The 19,137-nt window shown below is 31.4% G+C and overlaps 2 protein-coding genes across 3 annotated transcripts; both read right to left on the bottom strand.

The window, feature by feature from the left end:
- Positions 1-7,197: 7,197 nt before the first annotated feature.
- On the bottom strand, positions 7,198-12,051 carry LOC125581857 (cilia- and flagella-associated protein 58-like). The gene has a single exon (XM_048747986.1). The coding sequence runs from the start codon at positions 11,392-11,394 to the stop codon at positions 8,749-8,751; it is 2,646 nt and encodes an 881-aa protein (XP_048603943.1). The 5' UTR covers positions 11,395-12,051; the 3' UTR covers positions 7,198-8,748.
- Positions 12,052-13,508: 1,457 nt separating this feature from the next.
- LOC111197824 (sodium/hydrogen exchanger 1-like) lies at positions 13,509-17,914 on the bottom strand. Of its 2 annotated transcripts, none has more exons than XM_022694950.2 (14): positions 17,665-17,914; positions 16,819-17,150; positions 16,610-16,728; positions 16,106-16,203; positions 15,945-16,004; positions 15,813-15,859; positions 15,525-15,719; positions 15,394-15,440; positions 15,249-15,315; positions 15,068-15,168; positions 14,747-14,987; positions 14,532-14,594; positions 14,212-14,295; positions 13,509-14,114 (listed from the first exon to the last, which is right to left on the bottom strand). In XM_022694950.2, exons 2-14 carry the CDS (start codon positions 16,999-17,001, stop codon positions 13,785-13,787), a joined length of 1,635 nt encoding a protein of 544 aa, XP_022550671.2. In that variant the 5' UTR covers positions 17,002-17,150; positions 17,665-17,914; the 3' UTR covers positions 13,509-13,784. The 2 variants fall into 2 exon arrangements, with proteins under 2 accessions (XP_022550671.2, XP_022550672.2); XM_022694951.2 differs by having other exon boundaries at positions 16,819-17,045; positions 17,665-17,910.
- Between the last annotated feature and the right edge of the window lie 1,223 nt (positions 17,915-19,137).

Here is a 19,137-nt window from a genome sequence, read left to right as displayed (position 1 = left end):
TATATTAAAAAAATTATAACTTCCTTTTCAGCTGAATGATTGCATAGAAAATACTTTCGTAAGTTGTTAATGTAGATACTTCAGTCTCTCTTTACCGGGGAGGATGATACTTGGAAATCTTGGCTTAGCACGGTTATGCCAGCTCTCATAAACCTACGCCAGTTCTCAAAAATATTCTGGAATTAAGTCTCACATTTCTTTTCTATCTAAGTTCTATGATTTGAATCATATTTCTTGTGCTTCTATTCAGGAGAACTAGGCCAAGAACTGAAGAGATTGTAAGAGCTCAAATCAAGGGTTTGCAGAGGCGTCAAATTGTAAATTGAGATGTTATCTTTTTTCCTTCTTTTTTTGGTAACAAATGAGATGTTATCTTTTCTTTTGTTTTAGTATATCATTTTGGTCTATGATTTTTAAATCCATGTACAGAAATTCAACTTAATTTGAACGCCTTCTCCTCATTAGTACGACTTTTACAATGTTCGATTATTATCACACGCAAAAAACTAAACTTTTAGGCTTATACATATGTTCTTCATATTGTTGGTCCTAATGCTAAAATCAGTAAAACAACTTTTATATGATTATGATCAAAACATGAAGGTTGCTATTCACTTTCTCTGAGTTGGGAGTAAACACCTGATGGATGGTACATTTTTAATTTTCCAAAAAGGAATTAGTTAGCTATGTAACCATTACAATATTTTGGTTTTGTTATATAGATCCAAATAACGTGTGATATAACCGTCAATACCAGTCATATCAGAGTCAACAATACGTCTTTCTTCACTTATCCTCAGGATAAACATAGTTTTTTTTGAAATCTCACAACTTTTAAAGAAAATGCTCATGCATAGCTTTATATTGATATATTGCTCTCATGGTCGCTTAATATTTTTTTTATTTTTTTTATTTTTTTAAATTCATTTGTTAATCAGATAAATGTACTAGCACTATATTTTAGTTCATTACATTTTCTTCGATTACAGAAATATTTCCTCTTTTGGTTTTATGGCTATCCCTCTCTCAAATCTTTACATATTTATGCAAACAATATCTTTCTAGACTTTGAAACATCTCACACACATAATCCAAATAAATTATCCCCGGAAAAAAAAATCTTAAAACTCAGTGACCTGATTCTATACTAATAAAAATTAAAAGCAATTAGCATTCAAAGTTATCCACATAGAATTATAAATAACCAATTAGATATGTTTAGTCAGCATTGTAATTGTATTTTAAAACATTAGATCTTCCATATTTTCAAAACAAAATGAAAATCAACATAAAAATAAACTAAAAACATTTAAATTTTTATAGTTATACTAATTTTTGGAAACTAAACATCAAAGTTTAACTAACATAAAAATATGTCTTAAATGTAAAACTTTCAAAAAATTATTATGTCACAATAAAGTTAAAATCAATTTCTCAAAAAGGTAAGTTAAAATCAGTATAAATAACTAACAAAAAGTTCCTACAAGAAATCAAATTAATATCAAGGCTAATTATTTGAAAAATTAATATATATTATTTTAATTAAATTTTAAGATATAATAAACTGCCATTAAATTTAAAAGATTTAAGAATTGTTTTTTAAAAATCAATTAAAAGAGAAGATGATGTCTTAGAGAGACATAAATCTTCTAAGAATTCATATTTGTCAAAATATAAATTAGTAGAATAAAATACTAACATGATAAAAGTGACCTAAAAGTTAGATTGATATCTATGCTACTTCTTTACAAATTTAACATCGCCAATATTTTAAGGTAAGTTTTAGAAATAATAAAACTTCCCTATCATTTAAAAATGGATATAAATATCTAAATAATCAAAATTTTAAACTATTTAAAATGTACTAAATTGATATTTAGAATCATATTATGTAAATCAACATAAAAATTAAACTACCATGAAGAAACAAAAGAAATCTTAAAATAGTTAAAATTCTTAAAAATAATATTTGTCAATATGAAATAGAAATCAACATATATATATATATATATGAAAAACTATAAGATGAAAAATTATGAATTTAATAAGTTATTTATAGCTTTTGATTATGCTTAGTAAAGAGTAAGTCACATTGCAAAGATTTTTTTTTTTAATTGTTACCTCCAGTATATCAATATACTGTTAGATTTGTCCATCATTTATTTATAATGATCTACAAAATAAGTTTGTGTAAAACCCAATTTAGGTTAGAGAATCACCTATCGATCCATTTAGAGAAGTCTTTACAAGTTTTATCAAATTTCCATGCTTTTCTCTATTCCAACTTCATCTTAAGCTGTTTAATAATTAACTTAAGAACAATGGAAATATGTTTCCACTCTGACATACAAACGATACTGCAAAGTTATAATTTTCCTACACAATACAAATGACTAATATATCTGCATATGTGTAATGCAATCTACCCAAAGTACTCCTACGTAGTATCTAAACATGGAATCATTCATATTGAATTTCCTAAAAGTTTCACATTTTATATTAAATAAATATTTACAAAATAATAACTACCAAACAAATTATAGCTTCAAAATTTTCAAAATTTTAAAGATTTATTGAATCATTTTCATTGGTCATCAAATTTACATATTTAAATATTCAAAATGATTACACATTTATGAAAAAATTATATATATATATATATATATATATATATGAAATAAGGTTATTTACCTATTCTTCAAATAATAATTAAAAATGCAATCACATGATGTACAAAAAAAATATGATATAAATAAGATAAAAGAAAAAATTAATATTTTTCATAAATAAAGTATTTGAATTTTTAATAAATCTTTTAACATGATCGCTAAAATCTTAATAGAAACTTAAACTATGTTTAAATATAAAATAAAAATTAATGATATTCCTCACAAAAAGTTTATAATTTTTCAAAATCATTTCACTCTAATTTATTCAAAAAACAAATAAATGATATAATATAAACACCAAAATAGACTCAATCTATTTTAAACTTTGAAGTTTGAGATATAAATTTTATAGAAAAATAAACCGCGCGTAGAGCGGTAAAATCCCTAGTATGGTGTAAAATGTATTTAAACCTGAAGTGTTATTAACCAGATCTGAGTGAGTAAGTATTCTGAAAACTTAAAATCGAGAAAAATTAAATCCCTAGAAACCTAAACATCAAATTTTCAATTTCATGTTAGTTTGATACGATTACAACAAATAAGTATTTAAAAATTAATAAGTTCATCAAATATTTAATTTTATGTTTATTTTGACGTAATATCTAAAATCTATAGAATTTAAAGTCTGAATTCAAAATTAGTATGGTTATTAACAAGCTTTGACATATATTACAAATTTTATTTGAATCTAAAGTACTATTAGCGGAACCCGAACTATGCTTAAGTAATAATTGAACGAAATATATGAGGTTAGGCCAAAAAAGTTTAAAAGATACGGCCTAAACCCGAATGGCACCCAAAATCCAGAAATAGTTTGTGTAATTGTTTTAAATAAATAAATAAAAATAAACAAAAGATTAACCCTTCAAACTACGCATCTGATACATCGATTAACTTCAACAAAATGATTTATTGCAACTATTGTTCTTCACCTATAGTATGACTCAATACCCAAAAGATAGATTTTGACAATTCCATGTAAGAAAACAAATATATTTTTCCACTAACATAAGACGCGAGCAAAATGATGAAAAAACACTTGAGATCGATTGGAATGAGTAAATCTTCAAAAAAGAAAAAGCCGACATGTGAAAAAGAGCAGAAAAAAGTTCCAAGAAATGGAAATCTAAATTCTTGTAACAAAAAAATTAATCCGATAAACGGAAAAATGCATTCCAACAAAACAATCTACCATGCACGAAAATATATCTGATTTAGATATGAAAAATCAAAAATTGCAGAAGATAACAATTGGTCTCTCTTTATCTCTCTCAAATATGATAGAGAGAAAGCTCTCATTTTTAACAAACAAACAAAATTGAGAATTCTACTAGATCCAGAGAAACATTAGAAGAACAAACCACTTGAACCCGATTCGCTAAACTAAATGGCCGAAACAAGCACTACAAAGGTGAAAGGAGAAACAAAAGACTAAAATCAAAGGAACCTGAGAGTCAGAGTCAAACTGTTTGACCACCAATATCACGCCTAAGACCAGCCTCACCAGATCCAAAGGAAGAATTAACATCCAACACAAGAGCCGGCATATTCTTGCACCGCGCAACAGAAAACAGATTCAGATCTGATTAAGCATCACAAGCACGGCATAGAGGACAAAGCAACCCGAAAACATCTCCAAGACATCACAAATCATCAACGGACCTTAGCTAACCTGATTAAACCAAACTACACTATAGATTTCCTCACCGGATGCATGAAGATACATACCAACATTCCCATATTATATAATCATATATGTGGATATATCTACGAGCGAGACTTTCACAGAGCCTCCTAATTTAGCTTTGGATTATCGATATTAGTTCAATTTAATTTGGTTTAAATTAGACCTACATTACTTTCTATTACTTTGTTATTGAAATTTTTGGGTACTTTTTTTTCCACCACAATAATAAAAAGCTGTTGGTATGAAAAGCATCCGCTTTTGTTTCCGTGTCGCTTGTCGAGGCGGAGCAATGTCTTCATCGCCTCAACAACCCATAGCCAGGCAACATCATATGGTCTCTATTCATTTCTTTCATAGTTTCTTAAATGAATTTCCTGGCATGTTAATGTTAGACAAACCAATTGGTTTGTCTAAAAAGATATCAAGCCGGCCTCCGATTAGTAAGAAATATAAGCCGGCTTGAAGAAGATATCTTTAATCCCTAAATCATCTAGAAATCCTAATTTATGATCTATATAATATTTTTATAAAACTTTAATTTAAAATCATTAGCTTTTCTCTTCAGATTGTTCGCTTTCTCTACTCTGGATCTTCTCTTCGCGGCTTTAACTTGTTTAGTACTCTGTTCTCTTCTATTTCATATTCAAACATAGTGTATTTAGTGTTTTGGTTTTAAATGTACACTAGGATAAGACCTGCGCCTTGCGCGGAATTAAGTTATTATTTTTATTATATTTTGGAGAATGAAACAATAGTTTGGCTTCATTTGGATTAGGGGTGTTCAATCCAGATATCGGATTGGTTTCGGTTCAGTTCGGTTTTTTTCGGTATTTTGGTTAGTAAAATATAACTACTATTCTAAATCCATATTTACTTTGACTTTAATCTTTCACATACTTTTGAAAGATTTCAACTGGACAACTAAATTGATCAGCCAATCTTGTTGCTTTAAATCATTAGTATTTATATATATATTATTTAGTTTGAATATTTACTAAATAAAAATTCATATGCGTTATATTTTATGATCATTTGTAACTTATTATAACAAAAAAAAAATCTATTGATCACAAAATTTTCAGAGTGAGAATCTTCAAATTTCTAATAATATATAGACGTTTTGAAAAATTCAAAATGTAACATATAAGAAAAAATATAAATGTTTTTATTATATATTTAATGTGATTTTTTAATATCTTTTAATAATATAAAATTAAAAAAAGAACTAAGATACCAAAATTGTTATCAAATATTTATTATTCATAATAATTAATTTTCATATATACGTTAATCATATTAGGTAATTTCGTAGCTTCTAATTAAGGAAAGTGCAAAAACAAAATTTGGTAGATTATTTATCAATTCGAATATTCGATAGTTAGTTTAATAAAAAATATAATGTAAGTTAAGATGGACCAGCCCATTTTTTTAAGAATAGTATATTTTATATAGTCATTTATTAAATGAGAATTTATAATCATACAGTTCTATGATCATTCATATCGTTTTATAACTGAATATTTAAATCATCGATAACAAAATTTTCAATGTGAAATCTTTAATAAGTTTATAATTTATAAATGTTTTTGAAAATTCATTGAAAGTTTTAATATTAAAATATTTATGTAATCTTATGGTATATAGTTTTTATATATATATATATATATATATATATATATATATATATATATATATATGTTTTATTATTAAATGATATTTTTTACTCATATGGTTTTAAAATCATGTGTATCTTTTTATAATATTAAATAAAAGTTCATATTAATACAATTTTATGATCATTTGTAACTTATTATGACAAAAAATAATAATCTATTGATCACAAAATTTTAAGAGTGGGGATCTTCAAATTTCTAATAATTTATAGACGTTTTGAAAAATTCAAAATATAACATATAAAAAAATATAAATGTTTTTATTATATATTTAATGTGATTTTTAATATCTTTTAATAATATAATTTTTTTTTTATTATATATTTAATGTGATTTTTAATATCTTTTAATAATATAAAATTTTAAAAAAGTACTAAGATACAAAAATTGTTATCAAATATTTATTATTCATAATAATTAATTTTCACATATATGTTAATCATATTAGGTAATTTCGTAGCTTTTATTTAAGGAAAGTGCAAAACATTTTTTGGTACATTATTTATCAATTCGATAGTTAGTTTAATAAAAAGTGTAATATAAGTTAAGATGGACCAACCTATTTTTCTAAGAATAGTATATTTTATATAGTTATTTATTAAATAAGAATTTATAATCATACGGTTTTATGATCATTCACATCATTTTATAACAAAATATTTAAATCATCGATAACAAAATTTTCAATCTGAAATCTTTAATAAGTTTATAATTTATAAATGTTCTTGAAAATTCATTGAAAGTTTTAATATTAAAATATTTATGTAATCTTATGGTATATAGTGTTTAATCTATATATATATATATTTATTTTATTATTAAATGATATTTTTTACTCATATGGTTTTAAAATCATGTGTATCTTCTTATAATAAAAATGTTAAACCATTGATCATTAATTTTTAACATAATAATTTTAATAGTTTTAGTCATTTATTGTCGTTTTTAAAAATTCAAAATATAACATATACGAAAAAATCTAAATTTTACTTTTATAACTAATTTGATTGTTTAATTTATTTTAATAATATAAAATTAAACAAAAAATGATGGAGGAGATATAAATTGTTATCAAATCTTTATTATTAAAATCATTAATTGTCATATATATATTAATCATTTATGGTAATTCCGTAGGTTTTATTTAAGGAAAGAAAATAACATATCATATCATTATATCATATAGTTTGACCAACTTATGTATCTAACAACATATAAAAATCGAATGTGGACCTACTTATTTTTCAATTGAATGTAATTGACTACCTAATTGAGTGCCACCTATGCATTGGGCCCTATTTTAATTAATACAAAATTGAGGTTACATCTTTTCAAATGTTTCTCAATTAATATATAGGGGATATCTTGGAAACTCATTAAACATAAAATGGAGTATTATGTAATGCATACGCATGGCGATCACCTTTCATCGCTATGGCGATCACCTTTCATCGCTATGGCGGTTGGCGAGATTCGAGACCTTCTTCACACTAACTTATCTTTGCTATTTTAAACCAAGATAAGGCCACAAAAGCAAATTAATATAAGTTGATTTGATGGTTTATAGCATACTACAAGATAGTAGTAAGACAAATCATGACCCCCAAAAGAAACATTTGATAAGGTTAAATGAAGACCAAACATATGTTTCTTAAATGTTTTCGAGAGAGTTAAAAAATTGACACATCATCGATCGGTGTTTCCGCCGGAGAAGAGCTCATATAGACCCAATTATGGAGAAATTTCATGAGAGGCATCATGACGCATACCATCTTTTCTTCCAATCCATTTGACTACTTTTTCTTCTGAAATCACCTTTGGTGTTGAGATGTTCTTCATCTTAATTATCAAACAAGTGAAAACCAACAAGATGATTTAATAACATAGTTTTCGTTGAGACATTTTTCTAGAGAAAACCTTATATTTACCGATTTTGGATTATATTATCAAAACTTAATCAATCAAATTCGATTCAATACCCAAATGAGAGATTTTGACAATTCCATCTAAGGAAACAAATATGTATTCTCGTTGACATAGAGATGTGAGCAAAACGATGAAAACCACTTGAGATCTATTGTAATTGGTAAATCATCCGAAAAGAATTAGCCGGCATGTGAAAAAGAACAGAGAGAAAAAAAAATCCAAGAAATGGAAACCTTAATCCGTTAAACAAAAAACTAATCCGATAAACGGAAAAAAGTATTTCAACAAAATAATCTACACATGCACGAAAATAGATTTGATTTAGATCTGAAAATCAAAAATAGCAAAAGATAACAATTGCTTTCTCTCTCTCTCTCTAAGATAGAGAGAAGAGATAGAGCCCCCTCATTTTGGTAAACAAACAAAATTGATAACTACAAAGGCACAAATTTTTTTATGCCAACAGCCAAAAATTACTAATTGTTGCTTCCTAAAACATAATTATTAAGCTCTAACTTTGAATCACATTCTACCGTCATGTCGAAACTAGACAGATATATGCGATACCAAAAGAAAAAAGACATAAAACATGAGCAATGGTGGTATCTCACCAAGTTTCTTCTGATTAAAAACTTTTAAAAAACTGAAATATAGAAGAAGAAAAAGGAGAGAAAGCAAAGATAACGAGAGACTCAAAACAAATGATGGGAAACTCTAATGCTTATTTGTCATGGTATAAGCCATCATAGTTTTTTTCTAGTAAAAGATGATTTTAAAACTTATTATATTGACATTAAATACTTGAGAGACTTGGGGAAGAGCTTGTACCTATAGTGATGCTCTTATGCTTCTTTGGGTTAAGATCAAGAACTGCTTTAGAGTCAACCTCCCACCATTCGCAATCTCCAAGCCGAGTTGCACTCCTCTCACGTCTGACCGCTAGAATCTGATGCGAGAATCTATTCACTTCCTTCTTTGGGATCTCTACAAAACCATCCTTTGACTCAAGACACCTTCCATATAGAACCTTGCTAAACACTTTAGCAGTCAAAAGCATTGCTTGTATGCTCTGCTCTTTAGTTTCCACAACTTCCACAATCTCAAGATCTTCCTCTTCAGACCCATCAGCACAGTTTGTAATATTCCAGTTTTTGTACAAAGCCCATATCTCACCTTTTCTTGGATATACTTCAAATCTGTTTACATTACTCTTCACTGCTTTAACCTCATGTGAGAAGCTGCTAGGTGCAAGGACTTCTGCTATACCAGTTTTCAACCTGAAGCGGCCACAGGAAACTGGATGTGTCATGAGGTTGGGAGGGAGATACAGCTCTAAAGGTGCTACATGTAGCTTGAACTCAGGGCTTGTGTCGATTCTCTTGATCTGAGCATACTTTCTTGGCATCCCTTCGCTATAAACAGCCCATATTTGATCAATCTTGAACTTGTCCTGAGATCTCCGGTTCTCAAAGTTGTAAGTGTTTTCTTTCCCATGAGTCTCTACATCTAAGGACTGAGATAGTGACTCATCATATCTCCCACGTTTCCTTGAGTTCCCTGTTGGTTTGTGGACATCCATGTTTCTTTCTTGACAAAGGTTAGACAACTGCTTTGCTACCGCATCATAATCCTTAACCCATTTAGCCAACTCCTGTTCTGTGGCTTTCAGTTTCTGATCTTTTTCGTCAAGCTCCTTTTGTTTCAGTTCAAGTCCTTGCTCATGTTCCATCAATGATGCTTTTAGCCTGACCTTCTGCTCCTTTATTGATTGCAAGTCTTCCAAGCTTTCTTGAATCTTTTTCTTGACGGAACTAAGATGACATGCTTTTGATTTCAGCACAACAGTTAGGTCAGTAATTGATCTTTGAACCTGTTCACAATATTTCCTCTTAGCTCCCAACTTATCTGTGGATTCCCTTATCGCTTTTTCGACTGAACAAACTTGTTCTTGTCTCACATTGACTTGTCTCACAAGTTCCTCATTGGAGTTATTCAAATCTTGTATCTTCTTCTCTCCTTCCTCAACTTGTTTGTTTCTCTCAGTGAGTACTGACTCTAAAGACTTCAACTCCTTCTCTTTGTTACACAGGTTTTGGCTACACTGTCTGAATGCATCTTTCACAGACCTAAGCTTCTTTTTAACTGAATCTTGCTCAGCTATAAGATCAGTTGTTGAGCTCTGTCTTGAACGAAACTGTTCTTGTCTCCCAGTGAGTTTTCTGATAAGTTCATTATTGGAGTGACTCAAGTACTGTAATTGCTTCTCACCTTCTTCAATTTGTTTATCTCTCTCAGTGAGTATTGCTTTCAAAGACTTTAACTCCTTTTCTGTTGACTCATGCTCAGCAATGCATCTTTCCTCTTTTGAAAGTTGCTTGCAAGATAGTTTATGAATAGCCTCTGTGATCTCTTTGTGTCTCTTCTCTTTGGAAGCAAGTTCTTCAGTGTGTTCCTGAATCAACAGCTTTATTGATTCATAGTGTCCACTCTGTTCATGAATCATCCTTTCAATGTTCTCCAGCTCCTTAGCTTTTGATTCTGTATTTTGACAAGTCTTCTCCATCTCCTTGTCTAGTGATATGGCTATATCTTCCTTCAGGTCAATGTCCAGACTTAGTTCTTGCAACTTTTTCTCTTTAGAAACAAGTTTCGAGGACCTTGCCTCAAGCTTCTTCCCACATTCTGCAGTTTTATCAAGAACCGCTGCAAGATCCTTCCTCTTCCTCTCTATATCATCTTCCAGTTTTCTATTGCGTGTTTGAATCCTCTCAAGATGCTTCATCTTAGTGGTAAGCTCAATCTTTACATGTCCTAACTGTTCCACCTTCAAACCAAGCTCACCCTGAGTCTTTGTTAGTTCCAAGGACCTTGTCTCAAGCAGCTTACCACACTCCACAACTTTCTCCTGAACCAATGTGAGATCTCTTGTCTTTCTCTCATTCTCCTCTTCCAACTCTCTCCTGAGAGTTTGAGCCCTACCCAAATGCCTCATCTCTACAGTGACCTCAACACGATGCCTCTCAAGTTTAGTCTCCATCTGTGCTAGCTCAGCCTGAGTCTTCCTCATAGATTCCATCATCTCATCAAGTTGACTTTCCTTTGACCTTTGCTTGACCGCACACTCTTCCACCAACATCTTAAGAACCTCTTCTTTGTCTTTGATCTCCCTCCTCAGCCCATCAGCTTTCACCTCTAAATCACCTATTGTATCAATAGCAAAGCTTCTGTTTCGCAACTCCGCCTCTCTTGACTCCAACTCCATGAACCTCTTCTCCACTTGACCTTGCACTGACTTCAAATCATCCTCCAAGTCTCTCCACTGATGAGTGAAGACAAGTAGTTCAGAAGCCTGAGAGTGAAGCTTGTCAATAGCTTTACCGAGATTCACTCTCATGGCCTCACGGACATTTAACTCATCTTCCACCTTAGTTCTCTCCATTACCAAACGATTTCTTCTACTGCAAGTAAGAGTTCTAGAAAAAAAAGAAATCAATTAAACCCTAAATAAGATAAGTCACATGCTACGTTACCTACCTATGACTCTGTTTATATCATCAACCTAATCACTACTCACCTCTTTAAATTCTTTTTATTACCAATGAATATATTTATTTTGATGACCTGTAATGAAAGTTATTCTCAAATCTTTCAAGGAAGAGAAGATTCACAACAGAACAACAGAACAACAGAACGTGAGTAACAAGAAACCCTACAAGTGGTGGAAACCCTAGAATTTAAGAGGAGGCGCTCGAGAGAGGGAGATAAGATTAGGGTTTGACGAAGGAGAGACAAAGGTATACTAGGATCTGAAAGAAACAGAGAATGAGTACCACCAACAGCAGTTTCCTTTTTATAATGACAGAATCCACGTATTAGGTCCACCGCTTGACTAAATTTTCTAATTATCATAAATTCACTTACCAATAATTTTTTCTAAAGCTGTTTTATTAGGCTAATTCAAACTATGAAAAATATTAAATTTACAATTTATAACGATAATTTTACCTGTCTTATGATGATTCACGTCTGATTGCAGTACTCTTGATGTTTGAAGGTTATGTTTGCAACTATGCAGAAGAGACGTAAACCCGAATCTTCTAATATATAAACATATATGAATTTTTAGTCAAATCAATGGACTAAAATGGCTTTTAAAATTTTTAATTTGACCACATTATGACTGTGACTTGAAGCCAAAATATGACTGTGACTTCAAGTTTTGACTGAGTGCATGTTTCCACTAGTCAATGCTTTTATTTTGGTAGTGGCATTGTGACTACAAAATACATATCAAACCAGCCGATTAAGTCAAATAAACATTAATGATGAACCAAAAAAAGAAGTCAAAATCCACATTCAATGATCACATATATATTTTCTTACTTTAAATAGATCACATATATTTGATTACCTTTCATATGGGTGGACACGGATCAGATAGTACCACATATTTTAGTATTTGTGATTTGTTTCGTACTTGACGGATATCTGGTTTTCCGATTTGCTTTGTTTTGGAAAATACGGATATTCAGTTTTCCGGATATCCGAAAAATTTATAAACATTTGTGAATATTCATAGACATTTACAGATACTTTATTTACTTTATACAATACAAGTAAATCTACAAAACATTATAGAAAATTGTTTTTCTCTTAAAATAAACTTTACATAATATAAAAGATAAATTTAAAATCAATGAAACAATGTGCTTTATGAATTTTTAAAATTAATAAATTTTCTTATAAAACAAATATTTTTAGAAATATTGTAGTTTTCGTTAAAGATTTTTATTTTTTCTTAATTTTATATTTTATAAGTAATTTTATATATAAAATTATATGTTAAAATAATAATTTATAAGATTATACATTTAAAATTCTATATTTAGTCATAGATATACATCGATTTCGATTTGTATATAAGCCGGAGCGGATCGGATATTCGTCTCTAATTTTTTTAGTATTTGTGATTTGCTTCGTTTTTAATGGATGTTGATTTTTAATATTTGCTTTGCTTCGGAGACTTACGGATATCCGGAATTTCCGGATCGAATAACGAATCGAATCAAATCAAATTTAACGGATAAAATGGTCAGTTCTAACTTTTCACGATAGGAAAACTATTAGAAAAAAAAAATGCTTGCAGGTGAATGGCTTTGCTGCAGGAAGAAGATCTGATCTTGGAGAATTTATACTACTCATAGATGAAGGATGCTGATTGAGAATAGGTGACAAACACCTTCATGATCTTCTGAAACTGTAAATATAATTTGGGTAAGGTCGCGTAGGAGTGGTATTGACGTTTTTTAAGGCTTTGGTTTACTTTCTTAGTGTTTTAGTGTTGTCATGAAAATAGATGTGTATATGTCTGAACACTCGAGTTAACATGTAGCATCATGCTTCTTTGTCTTTTATAACTTGTGAATCTCTCTGTTCCTCAAACTGATGATCTACAATAAAGCTTTTGTAGTACTAGTCCAAAAGATTGTCACAAAAAAAAAAGACACTAGGGCAAAGACATACAAACATGCCACACTTTTGAGAAAAGACAAGAACAAAGACAAGTGATTCATGTATTAAAACAAAACAACAGATTGTCCAACTTACAAAGTTACAACCAAACAGATAATGAATAATATACACCAACCAGAACCCTTTCAAAGTTTTTTGCTTTACGTTCTCAAAAACGTAGGGACAACATTCTGTCCTAACAAACAATAATACAAACAAAAAAATCATACAAAAATGCATAACTTCAATCACCTTTTTCTACCAAAAAAAAAAAGCTTTTTTGTTGTTGTTGTTCATCCACATGTCTCTCTCTCTCTCTCAAGCTCTACTGAGATCAGGAGGGTCTCTCTCAGTTGGAGAGCCAGGGACGAAAGGGACAAAGCCACGTCCTCCAAAGACAGGTCTCATGAAGGAGTCATCAAACTTTCTCCAGTAATAATGCACTGTTCTAGTGGGCCGTGTCAAGAAGCCACGTATACTATCAGGCCTAGGCACATTGTGGTTCCCTGTAAACTCAATGAACGAGTCTTGGTCCAGCAAAGGGATCTGGATGGACTTTGGTGTGTTGCCATCAGATAAAAAGCTCGTGGTGGCTTTCTGGTGCGGCAATAGGAATCTTATGAGTGGTTTTGTCAACATACCAAACACCTGAAAACACCAGTTCAAGAGAATCTATTTAACCAAACACCCCCAAATCAAATGGAGTATGTTAAGTAGCTCAATGAACATCACAGAGATATCTTACCACGGTGCTGAAAAGACAGACGGTTATAGTACTTGTGATCATGATTGCATTCCCGCGCAAATCCGTGTGCCCAGCACTTGTAAACTGCAACAGAAGCAATCAGTGTTCTAAAAACCGATCTAATCATCAAATCGGGTCTAAACGAAACAATTTTTTAAAGAAAAAAATCGGCTTAGACGTTCAAAAAATTGGTCTAAGCTTCCTTCTAAACAATAATCTTCTATAAGACGCTAACCCCCACTAAGCAATTTATTGAACACTGGAAGCGAGAGTTAATTGAAAGGTTGATAGAGAGTAGATAAAGACAAATCTCTTTATACCTTGTTGTATGCAAGAGCCATTGATACAGCACCTCTCATGAGACCAGACCACCAAATCACAACCTGTAGGAGTGGGTGAAAAACACAAGGATATTAAACAGTTGAGATTCAGAGGAGTTATTAAACACACTAGAACGAAGTTGGAATGATTCATAAACAGTTGAGATTCAGAGGAGTTATTAAACACATTAGAACGAAGTTGGAATGATTCATACTTGCATCTTGAAGTTGATCTTCTCGCTTTCGTTCTTCTTGACCAAGTTTGACAGAAACGATAACGGGAAGACGAACGCTGCTCTTCCAAGCATGAGCAAACCTATTAGGATTGAGCTCACCGCAACTGATGTTCCCGGGCTGTCACTTACTGATCTCCACTTGTCAATGTCCAATGCATCCATTCCGACATACAAGAAAATAAACGTCTCCGCAAGAAACGACAAAGTCGCAAAGGTATGCCTGTGTCATATAAAAATGCAATCAAATAAGCATTGAGAGGTACACTACAAAGTGTTTTGAACTGAGTGGAGTTTTCATACTTTGTAGTGATTCTTGAGCTCTCGGTGACGTTGTGCCAGGTGTAATGGGACATGACAATCCCACAGAAAAACACAGTGAGAATGCCACTCAAGTCAAAAAGCTGCAATACAAAAAATATATAATATCAATAAACTTTGTCTAAGAATATAACATCAATAAACTTTGTATATAAGATCTAACCTCAGCCAGCATATAAGAAAGATACGCCATCAGCATCATGAGAGCAACCTCTCGGTCGGTTGAGTGTCTGAGACATGAGGGGATATCTACTTTAGACCAAACATGAAAAAGAAAAACATAAAAAGAAGCAGAGTCAAACACTTACCTTCCAAAGTATAGCTTTTTGATGACATACGCACTTATCAGACCAGTCTGCAAAATTGTAGATGGTGTGAACAGAACACAAGAGCATGCAAATTAAGAAAGAATGGTAGGGAAGAAGAAAATGGACTTTACCGCAACACCAAGCAATGTGCTAAGGAGAAACAAATACATGAAGTTTCCAAGAAGCTGAAAAGCAGCTTCATGGTTAAGGTGTGTGAGGTCAAAGCTCTGAATGGCGTTGAAGACGACAACTGATGTGGCATCATTCACAACACCTTCTCCGAATACAAGACTGTAAAGCAAAGGTGTCTCATCTTGATTCAGCACCTATATCACAACACACAAGAGGCACAAGAACTATTAGTCCACTTTGTTTATGAGTTTGTAAGTACTATTATAAATCCCAATAAGACACATTACCTGCAGTGTGCACACAGAATCTGTTGCCGCAAATATGGCACCAATTGCTGAGAATCAAAACACCAAAAAGAATTTAAGTAGCCTGAGGTGAAAACCGATTAAAAAAAGCCGTCGGTTCAGAGGCATTCTTACCAAGATAATCACCCAAGTCAAAGGTCCCAATGTCCAGTTTCTTAAAGAACTGCGTTACACCTGTTTTAACCACCACCAGATTATCAGTAGAGTATACAAAATTATCTGGCAACCTAACAGATTGATGCTCCATAAACAGCTTTCAATGGGAAGTAGAGTACCTAGAGTTATGACAGTGCAAGAGACAACAGTTCCAATAGCACCAAAGAGCATAATCGTCACGAAGTTGCGGAAAAACTGCTTCTTTTTTACTTGAAACCTGAAACAGGCAACAAAAAACAACTAAACTGTGTATCTGAGAAAGATCTGGAAAGAAAAATGAGCTGAAAAGAGTAAAGCCATGACAAGGACAAAGCAGGACCACCAAGTTGCACGTGAATAAATCTAACTAATTGACCAAACACATGATGTCCTCTTTTCTTTTCAACAACCACAACAAGTACTACAAAAGGTTGATGTGTGACAAGTATTTATAGAAGCAGAACTTAAGACTTTCTAATCAACATCTGTAAAGTTTTGTTTTATATCTTTTTATGTAACTTTTTTGGGGTAAAAACTCGTCCTACTAAACATATCAGATCGTTCATGATACCATTTTGTAAAACCATCCTCTATAGCACTTAATTATTCAAATGGATGCAAAAAAGAAAAGAAAAAAAACTGACCCTGCATTGAATATAATGGGTGGCAAAAGATATATGAAGAAAAGATCTTCACTGAACACCAGAAGACGTGAGCTTTTTCCATTACTAATCAACAAGATCACAACACCAGTGGCCAGCCCCTGCAGCCATTCAAGATGATTTAATCAGCTACCTGAAGTTAAATTCCCTTCTATTCAGGAAAATAGACAATTCATTCAGTGAATACTTACAATCATTAAGGCGGTGATGGATTCGTTCATCCATCGATTCTCCTCCAGAAGATGGCCAAGGACAATACAAGCACAGAGAAGTGCAACAAAGAGATTGAGTGAAACCACAGAGGCGTGATCAGAGGTCGATAACGATGGCATTTTCGATACTAAAGAATCCAAAAACGATGCCATCATTGTCATCTTTTATATAGCTCCCACAAGTTTCCTTATGCACTCCCAGGATACTAATGTACACAAAAAGTTTATCCAGACATCAAGTACGACAAGAAAATGGATCAGCAAACCGGAAATCTAGTATCTTTCCGTGCTGTCCATATGAAACAAAATCCCTGTAATAACGGTATCAAGGGTATTAGTGCAAGGAAAACAATCATGTAATTATGCAAAAGAAATTACTGTCTTAACAGAAAAAAGAAATTACTGTCTTAACAATCCCTTTGTAATTACTCTAGAATCATAACCAGCACCCAAAAAAAACTCAAATTAATTGTCTACGCGAAAAATAAGACTAAGCAGAAACCATGGAAGCTGTAATAAAATTAAATTTGTTGACTAACTCGTTTTTTTAATACATAAAACTTAATTAAAAAACGCAAAGGGTGTTCAAAAAGTGAAATCCTTTACGCAAAAAGGAGCACAAATCTCGAAAGTCTAATCTATAAATGATGCAACAAAACATAAACCAAATTTTCAGTTCAAAAAATAATAATAATAAACCAAAGTTTCCATTTTTGGTAAGAACCCATCAACCGAAACATGAATTAGGTTGAAACCCAGATTGTGTTTCTCACCAACCAATCAACCCCAAAAAAAAAAAAGATGGTGGATCTGAATTGCTCTTACCTCTTAAGCGTGATCTAATTATTTTATATCGAGGAAGAACGTCTTCGTCTGATTGATGTGATAACAATCTATAAGGAGATCGAAAAATTCGAATTTTGGAAGCTCCGAAGCTAAAGCCCTGAAGATTCTTAAGAAGACGCGATTTGAAGACGAGGATGAGATGGAATCACGCGGCTTTTGAGTTTTATACGAATTTGATTTTTATTGTTTTCTGGAAATATAGAGGAGACGTGAACGAGAGACTGTGAGATAGAGAGAGAGAGGGGGAGGAAGAAGATTCTCTGCTGGCACACATGGTCGAATCCCAGCCGTCGATTTGAACAGCCACAAAGGTATATAGATTTGTTTTTGTGGAACTTATCGTAGGTGATGATAACTTATTACTAACAGCGACATTATTATTTATCTTATTAGTTATCATAGATTAATTTGTGTGATATATAAGATTGTTTTTTTTTTTTATGGTTTCTTAATTTCAGTTCTAACATTATAAGATGGAAATACTGAATGATGTGGATAATTAATTATACATATTTTCTGAAAATATTTTTTTTACTATAATTAAGATGTGCATGTTTAGAAATCAGAAAAATAAAATATATGTACACAAGAAAATGGAATGAAACTTTTTACAAAATTAATTATTCTTTTTTATCTTGCAACTTTATTTCATCATCTCAGTATAATTTGTTTTTTTTAGTCTAGTAGTTTGATTAAGTATTCAGTAATGTTTTCAAAAGCCTTTAAAATTTTAAAATCAAAAAGAAAGATTTGAATCCTAGAAACAATTATGCATATTATTGAAAAAAAACTTATATAATTTTTGTAACGTAGTGTTAGTAAAACTATAAAACATGGATTTTTTGTAAAATGTTTTTCTGTGTTGCAAATAGAACTGTTAGACCAATTATTTAAAAAACAAATAAAATTATTAACTGTGATAATTGTAATACATAAGCTAGTGTTATAGAAAACGTATTTGACGGTATCAACTGGTACCGGATTAACCTTTACCAAATATGCACTAAAAACGGTTTGTTATGGATCGATTTAGGGGTGGGCGGTCGGATACCCGTTCGGATTCGGGTCGGGTATTTCGGATATTCGGGTATTTCGATATAGAAGTATAAAACCCGTTCGGGTATTTCTAAACTTCGGGTCAGATTCGGGTATTTTTAGTTCGGGTTCAGGTATTTCGGATATAACCGAAAAAACCAAAGCATTAGATAAAAAAAAATTGAACTACTGATAAAAAATTTTTAAACCACATAATTCTTGCAAAAAAATTGTTTCTTAACACAATCGAGAGTAACAAGGGAAACTCCATGTATGAAAACTACCATTTCGTATGAAGAACGACAAGATGGTTCGAGGTGGCTCCGGTTGTTGCAGCGACGTTTATGGTGGTTATCGTTGTTGACGGCAACAACTAATGTCTCCGAGAAACCTTACATGGATCGTGAAGAGAACAAT

This window comes from Brassica napus, chromosome C2 (genome assembly GCF_020379485.1).
Source record: "Brassica napus cultivar Da-Ae chromosome C2, Da-Ae, whole genome shotgun sequence".
Classification (NCBI taxonomy): Eukaryota; Viridiplantae; Streptophyta; class Magnoliopsida; order Brassicales; family Brassicaceae; genus Brassica; species Brassica napus.
The sequence above is the reverse complement of the archived record's forward strand: the minus strand, read 5'-3'. Positions and strand labels throughout refer to the sequence as shown.

Bases quoted from the DNA above. Each gene is read 5' to 3' on its own strand.
- LOC125581857 (XM_048747986.1), bottom strand. From the start codon at position 11,394: ATGGAGAGAACTAAGGTGGAAGATGAGTTAAATGTCCGTGAGGCCATG.
- LOC111197824 (XM_022694950.2), bottom strand. From the start codon at position 17,001: ATGACAATGATGGCATCGTTTTTGGATTCTTTAGTATCGAAAATGCCA. The intron at 16,729-16,818 runs GTAAGTATTCAC...GAATGGCTGCAG, and splicing joins CCATCACCGCCTTAATGATT to GGGCTGGCCACTGGTGTTGT. The intron at 15,720-15,812 runs GTAATGTGTCTT...GTTGTGATATAG, and splicing joins ATTCTGTGTGCACACTGCAG to GTGCTGAATCAAGATGAGAC.